Source organism: Strix uralensis, chromosome 20 (assembly GCF_047716275.1).
Source record: "Strix uralensis isolate ZFMK-TIS-50842 chromosome 20, bStrUra1, whole genome shotgun sequence".
Classification (NCBI taxonomy): domain Eukaryota; kingdom Metazoa; phylum Chordata; class Aves; order Strigiformes; family Strigidae; genus Strix; species Strix uralensis.
This window is the reverse complement of record NC_133991.1, coordinates 8,253,380-8,271,772: the sequence shown is the minus strand read 5'-3', so window position 1 is coordinate 8,271,772 and position 18,393 is coordinate 8,253,380. Positions and strand designations below refer to the sequence as shown.

Sequence of the window (18,393 nt, the reverse complement as noted above, 5' to 3'; positions counted from 1 at the left end):
GACAAAATCAGCCAATGACAAAGACATTTTTCTACTTTCTACTCTTATATCCTAAGGTTGTAATGAAAATCTCAAAGGAAACCTCCTTTTCACATCTCTGTACGACGAAGGCTGGCTTCCAGCTGCAGCCTTGCCTATGGGGTGTAAGTAACAAGGCAGAAGGGCCTCAGCTAACGAATTGTGCCTATTCTTTAGAAGCAGCACGTCCGCAGAGGTTGTTTCCACTGCTACGTGAGTCCTGTTGCTGTCAGAGATGCTCTAAATGAGCTCTCTGTGTTACTGCAAAATGGATGGTTTATGTCTTCAGGGGGATTTGTTAGAGCTTCACCTGCAGCCCGTTAACATTCCCTCAGTGGTGTCAGAGGAGTGATGGCAGTTTACATTAATTTGGAACTACTCCAGTTTATATAAACGGGTTAATCTAATACTCTGAATTGTGTTATTTGAATTTAAAGAACAACTTGGTCTTTGCTTACTGATTTGCTCTTCGAGGCAGAGACCAAACCTAACAGGAAACCTAATAGCAGGGTCAAAACCTCTTGTGTGTTACAGCTTGTAAGTTATTTTGTCCTTTAGAAAGAGAAGTATCTTCTGATGTGCTGTGAATTAACAGAAGTGATATTGAGAACTACAGCATTTCTCAGCTCCTAGTGCATTTACAATGTCGGTTATATCTCTTCCTTTGTTTGGAGGTAAGGAAAAAAACCCACAACAACGGGTTTTAAGTTTAAATATCTTTAACCATCAATAAATAACACAACGGGGCTTGAAAGCTGCATGTTTAGCAGGGATGCAGCAGCCTGGGCTCGCGTTTACCAGGGGTGCAGCAGCCTGGGCTCGGATTTACCAGGGGTGCAGCAGCCTGGGCTCACTGGCCGTAACGCGACGCAGACGCGGAGCCCGTCCCTTCCTCCTCCTCCGAGAGGAAGAGCTACACGCAGGCCCAAACCCCGTCCCCGGTTCCCCCGGGGCGGAGCCGGGGCTTGTCCCGTGCCGTCCCGTTCCCGGGCGGGGCGCGCCGCTCCCCCGCCCCCCGCCGCCATGGCCGCGCCGCCGCCCGCCCGCCGCTGCCCGCCGCTGCCCGCCGCCGAGCCGCTCCTCTTCCTGGCCACCCTGGCCCTCGGCCTGCAGGGCCCGCTCGCCACCCAGTACCTCTGGGACCGGCTGGGGGCCGAGCGCGGCTACAGCGGCCCCAACGCCACCAGCCCCGCCGGCTGCGGGAACGGCAGCGCCGGCGACGAGCCCCTGCGGCAGGTGGGGAGCCGGGGCGGGGAGGGGGGGACACACACACGACGACACGACACACAACCGGGGGTGCTGCCGCCGCCCGGGGGGGCTCCGGGGCGGTGTTGGGTGCTGGTGGCCTCAGGGGCCTGTTTCTCTTGCAGGAGGTGGAAGCGCTGGTCTCCCACTGGAACCTCTGTATCAACCTGGGAGGGTTCTTCGTGGGGCTCTTCTCCGTGACGCTCTTCGGGCCATGGAGCGACAGCGTGGGCCGCCGCCCGGCACTCGTCCTGCCGGCGGTGGGTATGGCCGTGCAAGCGGCCGTCTACCTTCTCGTCATGTACCTGCAGCTGCACGTTGCCTACTTTCTCCTTGGACGCATCTTGAGCGGCCTCCTGGGAGACTACAACCTGATCCTGGCCGGCTGCTTCGCCTACGTGGCCGACACCAGCGACCAGCGCACGCGGACCTTCCGTGTCGCCGTCCTCGAGGCGTGCCTCGGCGTCGCGGGCATGCTGGCCAGCATCGGCGGCGGCCAGTGGCGCAAGGTGCAGGGCTACATCAACCCCTTTTGGCTCGTGCTTGCCGCCAGCCTGGCGGCCGCTCTCTACGCCGCTTTCTGCCTCCAGGAATCGGTGAAGCAGCGGCAACCGGCCAAGCTGCTCACGCTCAGTCATTACAGGGCTGTCTACAGGCTGTACACGGCCCCCGAACACCCGAGCTCCAGGCGGAAGCTCGCACTCTACTCCCTGGCTTTCTTTCTCCTTGTCACTGTGCATTTTGGAACCAAGGACCTCTTTGTTTTGTACGAGCTTGGCTCCCCTCTCTGCTGGGCTGCTGAGCTCATCGGGTACGGCTCAGCCGCCACTTACCTGGCTTACCTGAGCAGCCTGGGAGGGCTACGGCTGCTGCAGCTCTGCCTCAGAGACACCTGGGTGGCAGAGATAGGGCTGATCTCCAATATTTCTGGACTGGTGGTGATTTCTCTTGCTACGACAACACCACAGATGTTTACAGGTGATGCTGAATTCTTCAATCCCCGTATCGCAGGCTCTTAGCTCGGAGATGCCAGTAGGTGCGGGAGGGCAGTGTGCTTCTGGGAGTTGAAGCACGTGGAGGAAATTCTGCCTCCGTTTCAGCCCGTTTACCAACAAAACTGGCTTGCTGACAGCAGAGCTTGCCAAACACTGGAGTTTAAACTGCAACCATAGAGTTCCTAGAATATGAAGTTTCCCAGAAGCTGTATGACACTGCAGACAGACTAAAGTGCATTATGAGATGCAGGAGGGTGAATTGGGTTCTAAATATAGCAGGGAGAAACTGCCTGGAGCTACAGATTTCTGGGATTGACTTTGGAGACTACTTTTCAGCTGAGCTTTCCCTAATGTGCTGTATCTTGCTCACAGGTTATGGGATTCTGTTCCTTTCCATGGCAGCCACTCCAGTCATCCGATCCAAGCTCTCCAAGCTCGTCAGTGAGACGGAACAGGGTAAGGAGTTAGCCAGGATGCTTAAGCCAGGTCCTGAAACACTATCTCCTTAGAACATTTAAACCAATACTGCTTTTTTAAACCAACACTCCTGTGCCCCTGCATTTACTTTCAGGCCCAAGGTAACGTTTTCTTTTTTCAGAATAATTGTCATTCATCGATTTAGACCTGCTACGTTTTCACGACGGGGACAAGAGAAGAAAAGCAAGATGGAAAGTATTGCATTCAAGCTGAGGAATAGTTCATTCATCCATCTGTTCGTTTCCAAAACTTTTACAAGGAGCAAAACAGATTATGTAACAAGCAGAAAATAGCAATTTCCCTGACCATGACTGTTTTCTGTAGATCAGTAACAGTCGGAAGAAACCTAGTGTTGTTAGAGGGTTATATCATTGACCATGGTGAAAGATCATGGATAACCCGTAGGAGGAGCATATTTGCCTTTCTTCCAGTAATTTGTTTGAAGAGCTTGCACTTGCTGTTAAACACTGCAAAGGAATGTTTCTGCAGGCAGGCAGAGGGGAGGGGGAACTGAGGTGGGAAAGATCAGAAGGTGACTTTGCACAGTTTGTGTTTCTTACATTCGAATGAAGGTGGCGCATGCTTGATACCAGATTTATGATGGTAAATGTATAAAGTGCAGCCTTCTGCTGTACTTAATGTTTAACAAGCGATAAGATGTGCTTGTCAGTAAACAGATCTATATCACCCTGTGTAAAGCATTTACAATCCAGCAGATATATAATATTCCTGGTCACCTCCGGTGATACAAATTCTGGAGGTCGATGAGGTGGTCTTGGCTACAGAGAAGCTGAGCCTGACAGGTTTGGCCCACCAGGCCAGCACGGCGTGCCTGACCCTGCTCCCAGCTCCTGCTCACCACACTTGACAACGCAGACACCACTTTTCTGATTGGGAGTGCAAACCCTTGGAAAGGCTCACAGAATCCCACTGAAGGAGGTGATGTGGTAAAGACATTTGCAGGCACCATTAACCTCTTATATATCTTTTCCAGGTGCTCTTTTTGCTTCTGTTGCCTGTGTGGAAGGACTGTGTTCACTTGTGGCTACAGGAGTGTTCAACTCTCTCTACCCTGCCAGCTTGCACTTCATGAGGGGATTCCCATTTCTTTTTGGGGCTATAATTCTTTTTATTCCAGCCGCTGTTATTGGGTAATTTACTTTAAATTTCTAAACTTTGCCATAGGACCTGTGAAGTGTAATATAGAAAATACTGATTGCTGTACTTAGGATAGAGGCTCACAGTTTTTAAGGCATATTTTCAGTTATGCTTATGAGAGGGTGTTTAGTGCCCCAGTAAGCAGAGGTGCAGGTCCATTTCTTTTGGCATCTGAATCCTGGTGATAAACTTACAGCCTGAGTAGTGTAGCTGCTGACATTCAAAGCACTTCAAAGACTTACTCCACCCTCGGGGTGGAATCCAAAATTGGGAGTTCAGTTTTAAAGTCCTCCTTTATGGAAGAGATGGAGCTCTTTTAGCAGTCTCTCTTCCTGTTGTTTCTCTACTAATTAAAGCAAAAGTTGTGTCATAATAGAAAACCCATCCCCTGATAAGTCCTGGGAGAGAGTGTTGGAATTTACAGAAGTGGTGCAACAGCTCCTGGCAGGGTCACTTTGTTCTGTTCCTTTGAAACTTAAAAACTTAATTCAGCGACATCTCAGTGTGCCTTTGTAGGCTCTAACTGTTCTTTCTTTCTTAGGTGGATAGAAATCTGGGACTCGAACCATGACTACAATCACTTCTCAGATGCTTCCCTGTCCCCTGCAGATGGCTCATCAGCAAGTTAGCAACAAGGAGTTGTCCATCTTGGCAGTGTCCATCTAAAGACTGCTCTTTATTCTTCCCTTGAAGGACAGATTACTGTGGGGGGGACACCTTGCTTGTCCTTACTAATTTTTAAATGCCGAATAGTTGGAAATCATGGTTCTGACTACCAGTAGGAACTTGATTTGCAGATGTGAATGCCTCGTCGGCATTGTGTTGGCTCATCTCTCAGAGAAAACTCAAGAGACCCCAAACCAATCAAGAATAAAAGCTATTGTTGGCTATTTGCAAGGCTGGTCAGTGGTTTGGGGTTTGGCGGGAAGGGAAGATTCTGTGGCATGCTTTTAGTGGTAAGAGAGGACTGAATTCTGGTTTAATGGCCAAATATGTTCCCCTCTGAGTACTACAGTGTGCAGCAGATGAGCTGTTGGTGTGGGTGAGGCCCAGAGCAAAGCCAAAGCAGAGGTACCCAACAGTGTGCTGCTGAGGAGAAAGATCTGTGCTCCGAATCAGCGTGTTGTCAATAAAAGTCATACAAATGTCACGTGTCAGACTAGGCTCCTGCAGAAATCCTTACGATGAGCGGTAGTTTGCCACAGGAGTGCTATTGCCATCCTTATTGACCAAACTTGCTTTGGCTTTGCAAGTTAGAGGTGTCCGAGGGGGAAAATCTAATGCATGCAGTGCTTGTAGTGAGGAGTGCCAGCGGCGTGTCCTGCCTGGCTGGATTGCAGAGCCCAGGATTTCAAAGGTACTTCTGAGAAGTAATAGCTCGTGTGAGAACACTGAGGTGCAAGTGGGTGCCTTCATTGACAGTTGCCCAAACTGATGAAGTTAAGGCTAAAACTGACAAAATTGGGCCTCCCTAACTGAAGACCCTTACGTTATAAATTCGAGGCCCCAGCTGTGATAAGTGTGCCCTAGTGTCACGGAATTACTGCTGTGCTTATGGCAGAGCCAGAAGCAGCCCTTCCTCATCAATACACAGCGCTGTTGGAATGAGCTGGCGTGGGGACAGGACTAGTGTCTTCAGAGATAAAATTATGCCCCAAAATTTTGCGTCAGTGACCTCACTTTTGCTGCCCTTCTCAGAATATGTTGATGCCAGCAAGCAAACCCCATGTTCACAGTACTCATAATTGTTCTTTCCAAATATTAACTGTATTGCCTCAATCCTATTTTCTTCAAAGTGCCATAAACGAGCAGTTCTGTGTACATTGCATTGCACACAGTGTTCAGATGCATGCAATAATGTCCTTAACTGTGAAATTGCTTAGCAGACATGCTACTTTCAGAATGAATAAAACCTCCATTCTCTTTTATGGTTCATAAAAAGATAGCTTTTCTCGTACAGCTGTTGATGTAATTTGTCCTTGCCTAGTCTACGCTTCTCTCACTTATTTTCATGCTTCTTCCTTTACTGAAGACTCTGCAGTAGAGAACCAGCAGCAGGAAGTCATCTGCCTTGTGGAGAGTGAGCGTGTGAGAGACCCGAGTAAGGAAAAATGTAGGTTTGGGACTTGCTTTTCCTGAACACGGGAGTAAAGCTTGTGAGAGCGCTTAGTCTGTAACCTGTCCTCCAATGTGCAGGAAATGTGAAATGCTTATATAAGGCTTTGATCCCTGTTCATCAGGAGTTTGTGATAAAACCAGGAGAATTGGGGAGTGGAGAAGTAGGGAGGCTTTAAGAACTTGGTGTTATGCCACTTGATCCGTGTAGTTATGCCAGTGGACGTAGGCAGGAGTTATGTGTCGGATCGACGGGCTAAGCCCAGAATTAGCCTCCCTGAGGAACAGGGCATGCTGTGAGTGTTGCGTTAGATGTTTGTAGCTGAACTGATTGTAAAGTAAGACTTCTCTACCAACAGACTCCATGGACACCAATGCTAGCAGCTGCTCAATGTTGTGCAGTGAAGTGAAACTTGTGTACTGGCTCTGCTTTCCTGTTTGTGTCAGTGTGCTTGCAAAGGAGAAATTCAATAGGAACTATTATGCTCTATTAAAAAAATTAAAACAAAGTTTTTCTAGGCTCTCCTCCAAAAACTACAACCATGAAGCAAATACACGATTCATGCATCATGACTGTGGGCAGCAGGCAGTCCCTGGGGATGTGGTGAGCTACATCAGTCCATGTGAAGATGAGCGTGAAGTGTGGGTCTCCACAGAGAATGGTGCCTGGAGAATGTCAATTCTGCTGCCCCTTCAGAGGGTGAGAAAGCATGATGGCAAGAGAGAGTAAGTGTGAGAAGGCTGCAGGGAGAGAAGCATGTGACACAAACAGCAAAGAGGTGGGGATTTAGAGTATAAATCAGATTTATTTATAATGTCTGATAGAACAACTTTAAACACTCTCTGACATGACATAGCAGAGGAATAAGGAAGGGTGAGAACAGAAGAATTCAGTTCCTCGAGACTGTGTGTTCCAAGAGGAAGGGGCTGGGTAGGGGATGTTTTGTCAAGAGCAGGATGAGTTCATTAAGGTGAAGATAGCTGAATGATGGGCAAACAGGAACAGTCACAGCCTGAGCAGCCGGAGCATGAGATGGGATCTCATTGTAGGTGAGACACGTAAGCTGTAGAGGACAAGTAAATCTTCTCTACCGTGAATGGTGGGTGAGGAGGTTAATTGCTAGAGAGCTCCTGGGAAACAAGGCGCAATAGTCTTACTGTGTATTACTGTAGGGAGAAAAATCCTTAGGACTGTTTGTGTGGGACTCCTTCAGTGGCCATGGAGACCTTGACATATAATCAGTTACTCAAGACTTTTCCCTGAAGCAGCTCACAAGTGGCTTTTGTCCTTTGGCAGATTCACCTTTGGGCTCATCTGCTGGCTTCCCAGTATTTAATCTGGAGATTACATAGATTGTATTTCTGATGAATGCTGGGCAGATAGAGCTATTGACCTTCCACTGGAGACCAAAGATGCCATTAACTGTGAGTTTATAAGAACTATCCATAAAGCTGTGATTAAGCACCAGAATTTAACTTTTTTTTTTTTTTATCCTCGGATGTTCATGGATCTAAGCCAAAAGAAAATGTGTTTGTGCTCCTGCCAGTTAAGGCAAACAGCAAGGCTTCGGGGAGAGCCAGGAGAAGGACAGAGTGGCTGAGACTCCTCATTACCTCCTGAAAGGGTTGAGGTATCTTGAGCAGGGACAAGCAAAGGAGCTTGCTGCTTCTGCGGGGTGGTGCATCAGCCCCGCAGATGGTGGTCTCAGCGTCAGGGCAGGCTGGTGTTCCCTGGACATGGCTCACTCTTCCTCCTCTGTGTGCTCTGAACAAGGATGTCTTTTTGCATTACTTGCTTTGCTCTGCATCAGGAAAGACAAGCTCAGGTAGGAGCTGCAATTTCTGGTCCTAATTGCAAAATGGTGTGTTGTTGAGAGCCTGCTCACCCTCCAAGTGGGTGTGAGAAGCCGGACAGGGCTGGGAGTGCAGATCTCAGAGGAGGTGTGTCAGGGTGCCCATGGTTCCTCACCTGCAGTGTTAGCAGCCGGTGCTGCCAGTCCTGCTCCCAGCTGGTGCTCACACCTACCAGCCTCCGCTTGCCCTTTGCATCGACTTCGCTCTTTCCTGATATTGCAAGGTGAGTAGCTGCAAAAAGACCTGGTGGGTGTTGAGAAGAGCTCGGTAGAAAGAAAAAAAAGCCACTTGGTATTGCATCCAGCAGAGAGTAGGGACAACGCTGAGCCTGAGGAGCCCAGCAGGGCAGGCAGGGGTGAGTGGTAATCAGCAAGGAGATACGCCAGCTCCTGTTTGAAGGAACAGCCCATGGGAGATCTGCTGTGGAGTGCCAACAACAGAATAAAATACAGCCAGTGTATAACAACTCCACAAGTACAGTACAGCAATTGGCATCTTCTGTATCTGCGTGGATGTATGTTTTCCAGAGTCACAATCCAGCCTCCTATGCCCTGTAAGTATAGACCTGATAAAGTGGTAAAGCTGAGACGTCGGGTGGAGGGAAGGAGGGTTGTCTTAAAGCCCTTTTTGCAAAGACCTAGTGGAAGCTTCATGTGATCTAACCCCAAACTTCCATTGCCAGAGTTAAGAGCACAAAGTGGTTTTGCAGCATTAGGAGGTGAAAGGCCCTCAAGGAGGGAGTGAGCTCAAGTGATAAAGGGCCATTCCTGGGAAAGAGAAAGCTTCTGCTGAGCAGTTTAGAAGGCCTCTGTGTGTTATCTTTCCCAAACACGGGGATTTCGTTAGGGCTTAACTTTTATTTGCCCTTTCCTGCTCTCAGCTTCTGACCACAACGATATTCCTGTGGCACACAGGAGAGACCATACGATGCTTATGGACTGTTCCCTCTCAACTGCTCTTCTCTCTTGTGTGTCCTCTTGCAACGTACCCCTCCCCAATTGCCCAGTTTTTGGTCTTCAGAAGATCCCTCCTCTTTGGATGTGTTTCTGGGAGAAGCTGCAGCCATTTGCGGGGGACTGGGCAGTGTCGGTCTCCTCGCACCCTCTGCATTGCAGGAGGCACAGCCTGCATGTCCTGCCGCCCAAGGGAAGATGTGGAAGACAACTCATCCAGCCCAGAGTCCACCCTGGCTTGGCTCACCAGGGCTTGCATTTGGAGGGTGAAGGGGGGCTAATGAGCCACAGGCCTTGTCTCAAGCCAGGGTCCTAAAATGGGGAAAAAAATCTAGAGGGAGAAATTTGGCCCCACATAAAAAGGGGTCACCTGGGAAGTCTCTGGAGGACATGAGGCGGCTGTGCTGGTCCTAGGTCTGCCCCAGGGAGGGCAAGCAGTCCAGGCCGTTCTCCGACCCAGCCGAGGAGTCCCGGGAGGAGCGGCCCTGCAGAAAGCGGATGATTTTGTCGATTGTGGCTTCCTGGTACTCGTGAGACCACCTGTGTTTGAGGGGAAAATTCAATTTAATTTTTCTGTTGTGCGAGGTGTCACAAGATAACTCAGTTCATTTGGGCCAGGAGCCAGTGACCGCCTTCCTCCACCCAGCCCTCTAGGAGCACCCCTTTTCCCTTAGGAAAATAGAGGAGCACTGGCTGCCGCAGGAAAGCCCCTTCCCCTGTACCCTGCCAGGCTGGAGGGCTACAAGCAGGCTGGGATGCCAGCCCAGGATGATGCTGCACGGAGGGGAAGCAGGAGGTGAGAGGAACCCAGGTGAGCTGCTCACTGCTGCCTGGAGGGCTGGGACCACGACATGGGCATCCCAGCAGCGATGGGATGGGATGGGGAGCTCTGTTACTCAGAGGAGCCCCCAGCACAAGAAAAGCAGAAGGGCTGTGGTGGGGACCTTTGCTCCCTCCATGCTCTGGAGTACCTGAAGTGACTCACCTCCCCTTTGGCCTGTTTCACCTCCCTCATCTGTTTCTCCCAATTTCCTTGTGCTCTTTGCTACTGCTTATGCAAGCCGTTCTCTCCAGGTGTCAAGGAACCCCTTGGCACAGGTTCCTTTTACTTACTTGATACCATTAAATTTCAGGACAGCCCTCATGTCCTTGGGAAGTGTTTCTGGGTCCGGCCACTCAAAATGGTCTGTAACAGGTACAATGTTCTTTCCAGAGTTCAGGGCTGTCACGATCTCCTGCAGGAACGTACAAGTGCTCAGACTATGGCCCGTGTCAGTGCCTCACCAGCCCCTTCCTTCTCCAACATCCACCAAGGTCCCACCTGGTGGCATCTCCTACCTTGTGCACCCAGTCCTTGCACTCGGGGTCTGCCATGCACTTGTCCAGTGCATTTGGCGAGAGGACCAGCACAAAATTGCGGGCACTCATGACGCTCTGGATCAGCTTGTCCTCAAACTTCCCTGCCTCCAGCTTCTCCACATCGATGAACACGCTGAAGCCGTGCAGCTGCAGGTGGACCTTCAGCAGGCTGGTGGTGAAAGGACACAGCACCATGAGGAGAGCTACTGCCAGTGCCTTGGTTTCCTACCACATCAGCCAAGACATGATGAGACAGAGGAGCAGTGAATGGACTCCCACAGAGAACAGAACAGTCCTGGAGACACCAGCTGCCTGCTCAGCCTGCCTGCAGGTGTCTGGGCCCATGCAGAAAACAGGGGGAGCAGGACATGTGGCAGGAGAGGTTTAGATTGGATATTGGGGAAAATTTCTTCATTTGGGTTGTCTTCAAATGGTTGTCAAGCACTGGAACAGGCTGCCCAGAGAAGTGGCTGAGTCACCATGCCTGGAGGTATTTAAAAGACGTGTAGATGTGGCACTCAGGGAGGTGGTTTAGTGGTGGCCTTGGCAGTGCTACATTAATGGTTGGACTCAATGATCTTAAAGGTCTTTTCCAACCTAAATGACTCTATGATTAACTCCCTGTTGTGATCCCCTACAGCCCTACGAGCACAGCGTGAGAAAAGGGTAAGTCAGTGTCAAGGAGGGACAGGGTGGCAGTGACAGGACTGGGAATTAGCCTGTCCGTCGTGCAGCTTATGGCATGTGCTGTCCCCATTTGCACAGCAGCTTTTGGCAGCCTCTCCCTCCTCCCCGCTGCAGCTCTCCCAGCTCCACGCTCTTCCCACAACCGATCACCAGCCTTTGCTCTGGGCTTCAGCCCAAGACCAGAACGTTGCCTGCAGGACTCACCTGGCCAGCTGCGACCCGGTACTCCTCCGGTAGCTGATAAATACATCAGTCCCATCGGATGCAGTTTGCAGCGTTATAGGGGAATGGAGCATTTCTAGGCAGAGCAAACGGCAACCAAGAGTTAAAAATACCCAACAGCTCATCCCAAACAACCCTCGCTACTCATCCCCAGCCGCCTGCTCAGTGCAGCGAGCAGCAGCAGGACCCGCACCCCTTGCAGCAGTGAGGATGCGGACGCGGTGGAAACCCGTGTTGATGTGGCAGTCCTCCTGCAGCTGCTGCTCCGTCACCCGGTGCAAGAAGTTGCGGTTGATGCCGCACGTCAGCAGGTTGTACGTGTACTGACGAAACTTGGGGTCGATGCTGCCCAGCCAGTCGGCCAGGTTGCTGCGGTCGCAGGTGGAATAGTTTGCAAAGGTCTTCAGCTCTGTCAGCTCCCGGAAAAACCTGGCAGAGTAACAAATGAAACCGTGGAGCGGGGAGGGGAGGCTGCTGGACCAGACAGGACCTAGAGACGTTTGGGACCACATCTTTTATCTGCACAGGAGGGAGTGCGGCTATGTGCTGTGGTGAAGAATAAGCTGAAGGAATAGAAAAAGAGAAGAACAGCTGCGTGACTGCACGAGTGTTGGTCGTCAGGACACAGAGGAATGAGGGGTTCAGCTAAGAGAGGAGAAGCTCGGGTAAGTTCCTGTCTTTCTGGGTAACTTGCAGGATCCCATCTCCCCTGTGCCATAGGTGATCTCTCCCCATCCCACAGCTCTCCCGGGCCTTGGCCCCATTGCAGGAATCCCCCTGGGACTGCACACTGCACTGGACAAGCCCTAGCAGTCCAGGCACAGACCTTTTCCCTGTCTCTGCCACTGCGGTGATGACCATGAGAGAGCCCAGCGTGCCCTGGCAGCAGTCCTACCTTTTCCGAGTGATGCTGGAGTCCATCCCCAAATCCTCCTGCAGCTCCTCCTCTGTCAGCCTCAGGAGAATGTCCCCATCCACCTGGTGGTCCTGCCAAGAGAGATCCAGGCTGGAAAGGTCCCAGGAAAAGCTGTTGGGTGAGATGCTTACACCTCTGCTACACGATGGGGAAAAAGGGCCCATCCAGGTGTCCCTCCCCAGCACGTAGCCCTACCAGGAAGCTCTGGCAGTATTTGTTGAATCCGATCTGCTGCAGCCATGTCTGCACCTCACAGGGCTTCCAGTTGGGAACCGTGGGCAGGATGCGCCGAGGAACCTCCTCCCCTATCATGCGCAGCACCTTTTTGGCCAGGGAGGAGGTGGTGCTGCTGGTGGAGTAGCACACTACCCTCTTCAGGCTCTGTGTAGCCCCAATCTCACTGAAAATCTGGGGACACAAAGAGGGGAGACATCACTTTGCTTTCCCTCCTCCTCCCCATAACCTGTGCCAGGCCAGCTGAGGACCAGGGTACTTGGTGAGCTCGCAGGGGAGCAAAAGACCCCAAGATGTAGTTGTGGCAACCCCTTCCCTTTTGCACCTCCTTCCTTCAGGCTGACCTACCCTTTACCTTTGTTTTCTTCTGCCTGGTTTTGATGGCAGCCTCCGTGCAGAGGTAGAAGGCAGCGATGCATTGTGCTTCCAGCCGAGAGCTGTCCAGCAAGGGTACCAGCCGCTGCAGGTCATCTGCCGTCCTCCCCTGGCTGGTGTCACTGCTGCCCAACATCTCGCAGGCAAACTGTTCCGGGTCCAGCGAGGCGATGAACGGCTCCACCAGAGCCAGCGTCCCCGAGCGCTCCACCTCCTTCTCGATTTCTTTGTTGGTGGCCAGCACCGTGATGGCCAGGCACGCGTGTAGGCGGATTAGTTCATCGTCTCTTGAGAACACCAGTGGGAACAGCCACTCCGCCGTCCTCTTCTCGATCATCAGGCGCTGGTTGGCCTGCCCTCCGTACATGGCACAGTTGGCCAAGGCCATGGCGCAGTGCCGCAGCACAATGGGGTCCGTCCAGCGGCACCAGTAGAGGATAGCATCCAGGCCTCCATCAGAGATGAGCTGGAAACAGGTCTCCTCGGTGTGTTTGAACATGTGCTCCAGGATACCGGAGACGCTCTGCGCCAGCTGGGGAACATCTCGCTCCTTGGCTAAGTTCAGAATCACTCCCAGACCAATCCGAGCGATCCGATCCCTGCAGGAAGGAGAGGCACAGGCAGGTGAGGGGCAGGCAGCTGTGCAGGGAGTGACAACAATGACTGGCATGTGAACTGCCCTGTGCTTCAGTGGTTTGCCCCATGACAGGTTCCCTGTAGGCCACGTGTTGGAAGTGTGGGAAAAGCGAAACAGTGAAAAAACTGCAAACCACACATTTCCTTAGCACGTGGTGCCCAGAACACACACAGGGCGGGATGGACATCCAGTGATTTGTGCTGCTGCAGCACCAAGGAGGAATGCAAAGCGAGGTGGAGGCCGTACGGTCCCATTCTTCCACTTTTCTCAAGGAACATTTGGCATGACTATGCAGATTTCTCTCCTGCTCTTCCCCTTCTCTCAAGGACTGTTTTGTAGTACTCTGCGGACCTTATCTCTCATTCTTCCTCTTTTCCCACAAAACCAGTGCACACCTTGCACCAGGGAATGTGCTGTGTCGTTACTCAAGAAACAATGGCTTGACCACAGTCCCACACTCTCACACACGCATACTTAGATAAATGCTACCCTGAGTTTGTGTCTAACTCGGAGGGATGATAATCCAATACCAAAACGGAGGGACACATTGATGGGTTTGTGCTCCTCGCCCCCCTCCAGAAGGGACACCTTTTGGTAAGATTTGGGCCTTCAGCTACGCCGAGTGATTACCTGGGAATTAAGTGTGTGTGATTGCTATCAGTTTTTTGTGTGCAGTGCTATAGAGCCAACCTGCAGTTTGTGCATTTATCGTAGGCAATCTCAAAGAATCTATAGATGTTGCATAAGAATTAACTGTACTATTTGTGAACCTGACGGCTTCTCTTGAATGCAACCGGACCTACAGCATACGGGCTGTTCGTGCATCTGGTGTCAGGGCTCTAGTTATGGCCCTAATTGCCATAGCTATTAAGAGATAAGTCCAGCTGCCCCCAGCCCCTCTAATCTCTGAAGACCGGCTAGGACACAAGGGGATTCATCTCTTACCAAATTAATTCCTTACCTCAAATGCAACCCCACAGCTGCCAGATATGCTTCCAGGCTGCGATGCAGCGAGATGCGACAGGCTGGTGTTGGAAGAACTTGTCTGGGTCTGATGGAAGAGCTTGTGATGGAGCAGGACATGGGATGCACAGCCCACCACCACCACGCCAGAGGCTCTCATGCTCAAGGTAAGATGTACATAGCACTTAACAGCGCAGGGTAGGCTAATGCCAGGCTAGAAATAGATCTGCTTAGTCAGCTTTGCTGGGTGTGTGTGAGCTGCTTTGTGTTTGGGGGTGAAAACCCGTTTGTCCCTAACCAGTGCTGTCCTCTGGCTGCTCTCCAGATTGGTGCCAAGCCCAGGACAGGAGTTTCACACCTGACTGAGCAACCACATGGAACAGGGGAGTGTGAGATACGGGGATCTACCTGTCCTGGCATAGCAGCGTGGAGGCAGGAAATCTGTTTCCTCAATCCTGTGGTCTCCTAGAAGAGGACAGCAAGAGCCTGGGGGCAGGCGGCTGAGAGCCACCAGCTGCTGCTCGGCCATGCCTGGCCTTGAGAGCTCTGTGCTCCAAGGACAGTCTTAAAATAACACCTGAATGGGGCTGTGCCCTAAAAGCATGGCATGAGGAAGGGGGAAATGATGGGCTTTTGGCTGTCCTCCCATGAGCCTGCCTGCGGTGAGGGGGAAGCTCCATCTCTGGCCTCAGAAATGACCCTTTTGGTCCCGTGATGGAGTTGCTCCGTTCACGAGGCACATGGTGCAGATGCCCCATGCCACGCTGCTCGTGAGGGCAGTGGGGTGTTTGGCCCCCAGCGATGGTGGGGGTGAAGGCATGCCAGCCTCTCTGCACTGGCAGATGGGAAGAGCATTTCTGGGAAGCCTGTGGCCCACATGGCTCGCACTGACCTTGGGGTGGATTTGGCAGCAAATGCTGTGGAGAGCTCTGGAAAAAAAAGCCTTCAGCCTGGGACTGGCTCTGAGCCCAGACTCAGCCCCAGAGCTGGATGACAAACAGCATCACCAGGTCCCTGACTCCCCACAGCCACAGGACGGAGCCAGGACTGGTCCAGCTCCTGGCTGAGCACTGCTGCTGCTGTGCATAGATGCTGGAAGAGGTCTCTAAGCCAGGGGCTTGGACCCCGGCGGGGGACCCTACACCTCCCTGCCATCTCTCAGAGGCTGATGGTGGGTCAGGCTGCGGGGAGCGAGGGGCTGGGGGCCCACAGCTGCTACAAGGCCCTGGGCCATGAACTGCTCCTGGAGCAGAGATGGCGTCTCCAGCAGCTGCTTTCTCTTGCCAGGAAGGAAAGTGCTCAATTCAGACCTTGCCAGTGATGTTTCCTGGGATTAATTCCACTCTAATGCACTTTCCTGATTTAGCTGTTGCTTCTTTTTGCCCGGCAGTGTGTGCAGCGAGGCCCAGGCTGCGAATCCACAACCTTACAGCAAGACACATCGCCCATGAAGCTGGAGCAAGACCGTAAACATTGGCCAGGCTTCCCCCACATGCACCCAAAGCCCTGGCTGGGACTGGCTGAGCTTGGGTGCACCGAGGGAGAGTGGAGCTGGCAGAGCCACGCGTTTGCCTGCGGGGTGCCAGGAGAGAAAGGCCTGATCCTGACCCAGCTCGTGGCACGGATACGGCTCCTCTCGAACCGGCACAGCAGGGTGAAGGTGTGTGAAGGGTGAGCTGCTGGCGGGTGCTGCATCAGCGCTGCTGTGCATTTAGATGTGTTGGGTGCCACCTGTGCACGTGCACCCTCATACACACACTCGTATATATGCACACATACACGCGCTCCCACCCCACCTGTGCCAACGCTTTGGCAGAGCCAGCCCAACGCCTCTCACCCGTCCTGGGGAGCAGCACACTCATCTCCAGCCTCTGAGCTAGGGGACACGGGCTGGGGGTCTCTGAGGGCCGCTGAACAGCCAGTCCCCTCCTTAGGACCTCACTCCAGCCCTGGTCAGCAGCAGAGATTCTCTGGGAACCAGCTTTGTCCTCCTCCTGGTGCTCTGGTTATGGCTAAGGGGGAGTCACAGCTCGTCCTTGCGGTCAGATGCTCTGGGCCAGCCAAACCGACCCAGCTCAACCATGAACCCTTATCTGGGTGGCCCCAGGCTGAGGGGGGCTCATGAAGACACCCCGATCCTCACCAGCATCCCTGAGCTGGGGCTGGTTCTCCTCCCTCCAGCTGGGGGGGGGTGGGGGGTCAGGTCACACCATTGCCTGGGCGTGACCAGCAAGTCAGGGACCCCTCTGTGTGCGTGCTGGGTGTGGGGGGACGTGGCGTGGAGCCGAGGGGGTTTGACGCACTGGGAGCACTCAGAGCAGGGAAATTTGGGGGGTGTGGGAGGGATGGGTGGAGGAAATCCCTGCTGTGCTCAGGGCAGCAGGCGAGCCTGCGGTGGGGAGGGCTGTGCCTGGCTGGGGGGGGTCTTTGCAGACTTACCTGTTTTCTGCCACCAGGATCTGCTCCAGGAGTTTTCCTGCCTGGCACTTGGTCTCCAGCTCCGCGGTGTACAGCAGGTTCAGCAGCAGGTCCAGGCCCCCCTCCAGGCGGATCACGTCACACAGCACTTTGGCCACATCCCTCCCCAGCGTGGGCATCCCCCAGGCTTCCTCCACCAGCTGGAAGACCTCGCCGATGGCCTTCCTCAGCTCTGCAGGGCCAGCTGCCTTCTTGGCACGGGTGATGGCCTGGTGCAGGGCGGGCAGGATCCGGTCCAGGGCTGCCCGCACATCCGTGTTCACCCCGGGGGAAACCTCCCGGTGCTCCCTGGAGCTGCCCCCACCTGCCCAGCTGCCCGCTTGGCTCACGCACTCAGGCACCACCAGCCTCTCCGCACCCGACATGGCGAAGAACCGGCACAGTTTATAGAGGGAGACGAGCAGGGTGAGCACCATCGGCATCTCCTAGTGCAGCATCCTTGGTCACCCGCCCACGGGGAGCACCCGGCCAGGGCCACCACCCTCCTTGGGGGGACCTGAGGTGACCGGAGGGGAGGCAGAGGAGGGGGGATGGAGCTGGCCTGGGGTCCAGCCGCAGGGCTGGGCTGCCAGCTCCCTCTGCCCTCCCTGCCCTGCCGCGATGCGGAGCTGGAAGCGGTGGCAGGAGCCGCTTTCCCAGAGCCAGACTCAGCATCTCAGGTCCTCAGGGGCTGATGTCACCCTGCGCAGGCGCCGCCTCTCCAAGGAGGGGCTCATCTCTGGGCAGCAGCATCCCCCTGCTCGCTGCAGATGCTCTGGCATCCCCCCAGACCCCTCCTTCCACAGCCCTCCGCCTGCCCAGCTTGAGCTGGGGCTTGTCCTGTTGTCCCCATGGCCCATGTCCCCCCCTTTGCCCGAGCTGCTGGGGAGCCTGTGGTCACCTCCATGCCAGGCAGGGACCCCCATGCTGCTTTTGCAGCGGGTCTCTCCGGGACCCTCTGCGGCTGGTGAAGGGGGCACAGGGTGGAAGTAAAGGGTCAGGCACCGTGGTGGCCATGGCCACTGTCACAGTGAGGTTGTGGCCATCCTGGCACTGCATTTTGAACCCCGTTGGTATCAGTGCAGGGGGATAAATAGGTGCCTTTGTGTGGTGGAAATTCAGAGCAGCTCTTCTGGGTGGGCTCAACATTTGCATGATAAAAGAAAGAGCAGAAGCAGCCTGGGCCGCTTTTATTTAATTTTTTCCAGGCCAGACGTGCTCAGGGCTGAAATGCTTTGGACACTTCTCGCCTGTGTTGTTGGGAGGAGCAGCTTAAATCCTTGTCTCCAAAACCAGGTTGTTGCCAGCTCAGACCGAGACTTAAATTCAAGTTGATGTTTTGATGCGACAGTTGCTTTTAATCCTCTCTGAATCCACTACGCAGGGACAGACAGAGGAAAGGGACATCAGCTCGCAGCGAAGGACGGTCAACAAGGCGACCCGAGCAGCACAGTACTGCAGGAGAGGCTCAGCACAGAACCAGTAAGGATTTTCCTGATAAATTATTATTAAGCAGGGGTAATGTCTGCTGCTAATATAAGTACAAAGGAAGTTCCTGGGGGATAAAGATCCGAAAATGAGGGAAGTTATGAAAGAATAAGCACAGCTAAAGCCATCCCTATTTACAGTTATGAGATATGAGACCAGCATATGAGTCTCTAAAACTGTAAATATGGCCATATCTGACAGACTAAGTTGCACCAAAGTTCATTCACCCAACTGACCTTC

The 18,393-nt window shown here is 53.1% G+C and overlaps 2 protein-coding genes across 3 annotated transcripts; one reads left to right on the top strand and one right to left on the bottom strand.

Moving 5' to 3' along the window:
• The first annotated feature begins 1,017 nt into the window (after positions 1 to 1,017).
• SLC46A1 (solute carrier family 46 member 1) lies at positions 1,018 to 4,783 on the top strand. 2 transcript variants are annotated; one of them, XR_012631684.1, is made up of 5 exons: positions 1,018 to 1,254; positions 1,389 to 2,241; positions 2,631 to 2,714; positions 2,857 to 3,886; positions 4,435 to 4,457. XR_012631684.1 is itself a non-coding variant. In XM_074890382.1 (5 exons), exons 1-5 carry the CDS (start codon positions 1,042 to 1,044, stop codon positions 4,520 to 4,522), a joined length of 1,395 nt encoding a protein of 464 aa, XP_074746483.1. In that variant the 5' UTR covers positions 1,018 to 1,041; the 3' UTR covers positions 4,523 to 4,783. The 2 variants fall into 2 exon arrangements, 1 of the variants encoding a protein (XP_074746483.1); XM_074890382.1 differs by having other exon boundaries at positions 3,730 to 3,886; positions 4,435 to 4,783.
• A 4,225-nt stretch (positions 4,784 to 9,008) lies between these two features.
• LOC141952672 (NAD(+) hydrolase SARM1-like) lies at positions 9,009 to 17,288 on the bottom strand. The gene is made up of 9 exons (XM_074890384.1): positions 16,648 to 17,288; positions 12,589 to 13,207; positions 12,195 to 12,407; positions 11,979 to 12,070; positions 11,277 to 11,512; positions 11,066 to 11,159; positions 10,154 to 10,343; positions 9,929 to 10,050; positions 9,009 to 9,355 (listed from the first exon to the last, which is right to left on the bottom strand). The coding sequence occupies exons 1-9, from the start codon at positions 17,106 to 17,108 to the stop codon at positions 9,226 to 9,228; spliced, it is 2,157 nt and encodes a 718-aa protein (XP_074746485.1). The 5' UTR covers positions 17,109 to 17,288; the 3' UTR covers positions 9,009 to 9,225.
• Between the last annotated feature and the right edge of the window lie 1,105 nt (positions 17,289 to 18,393).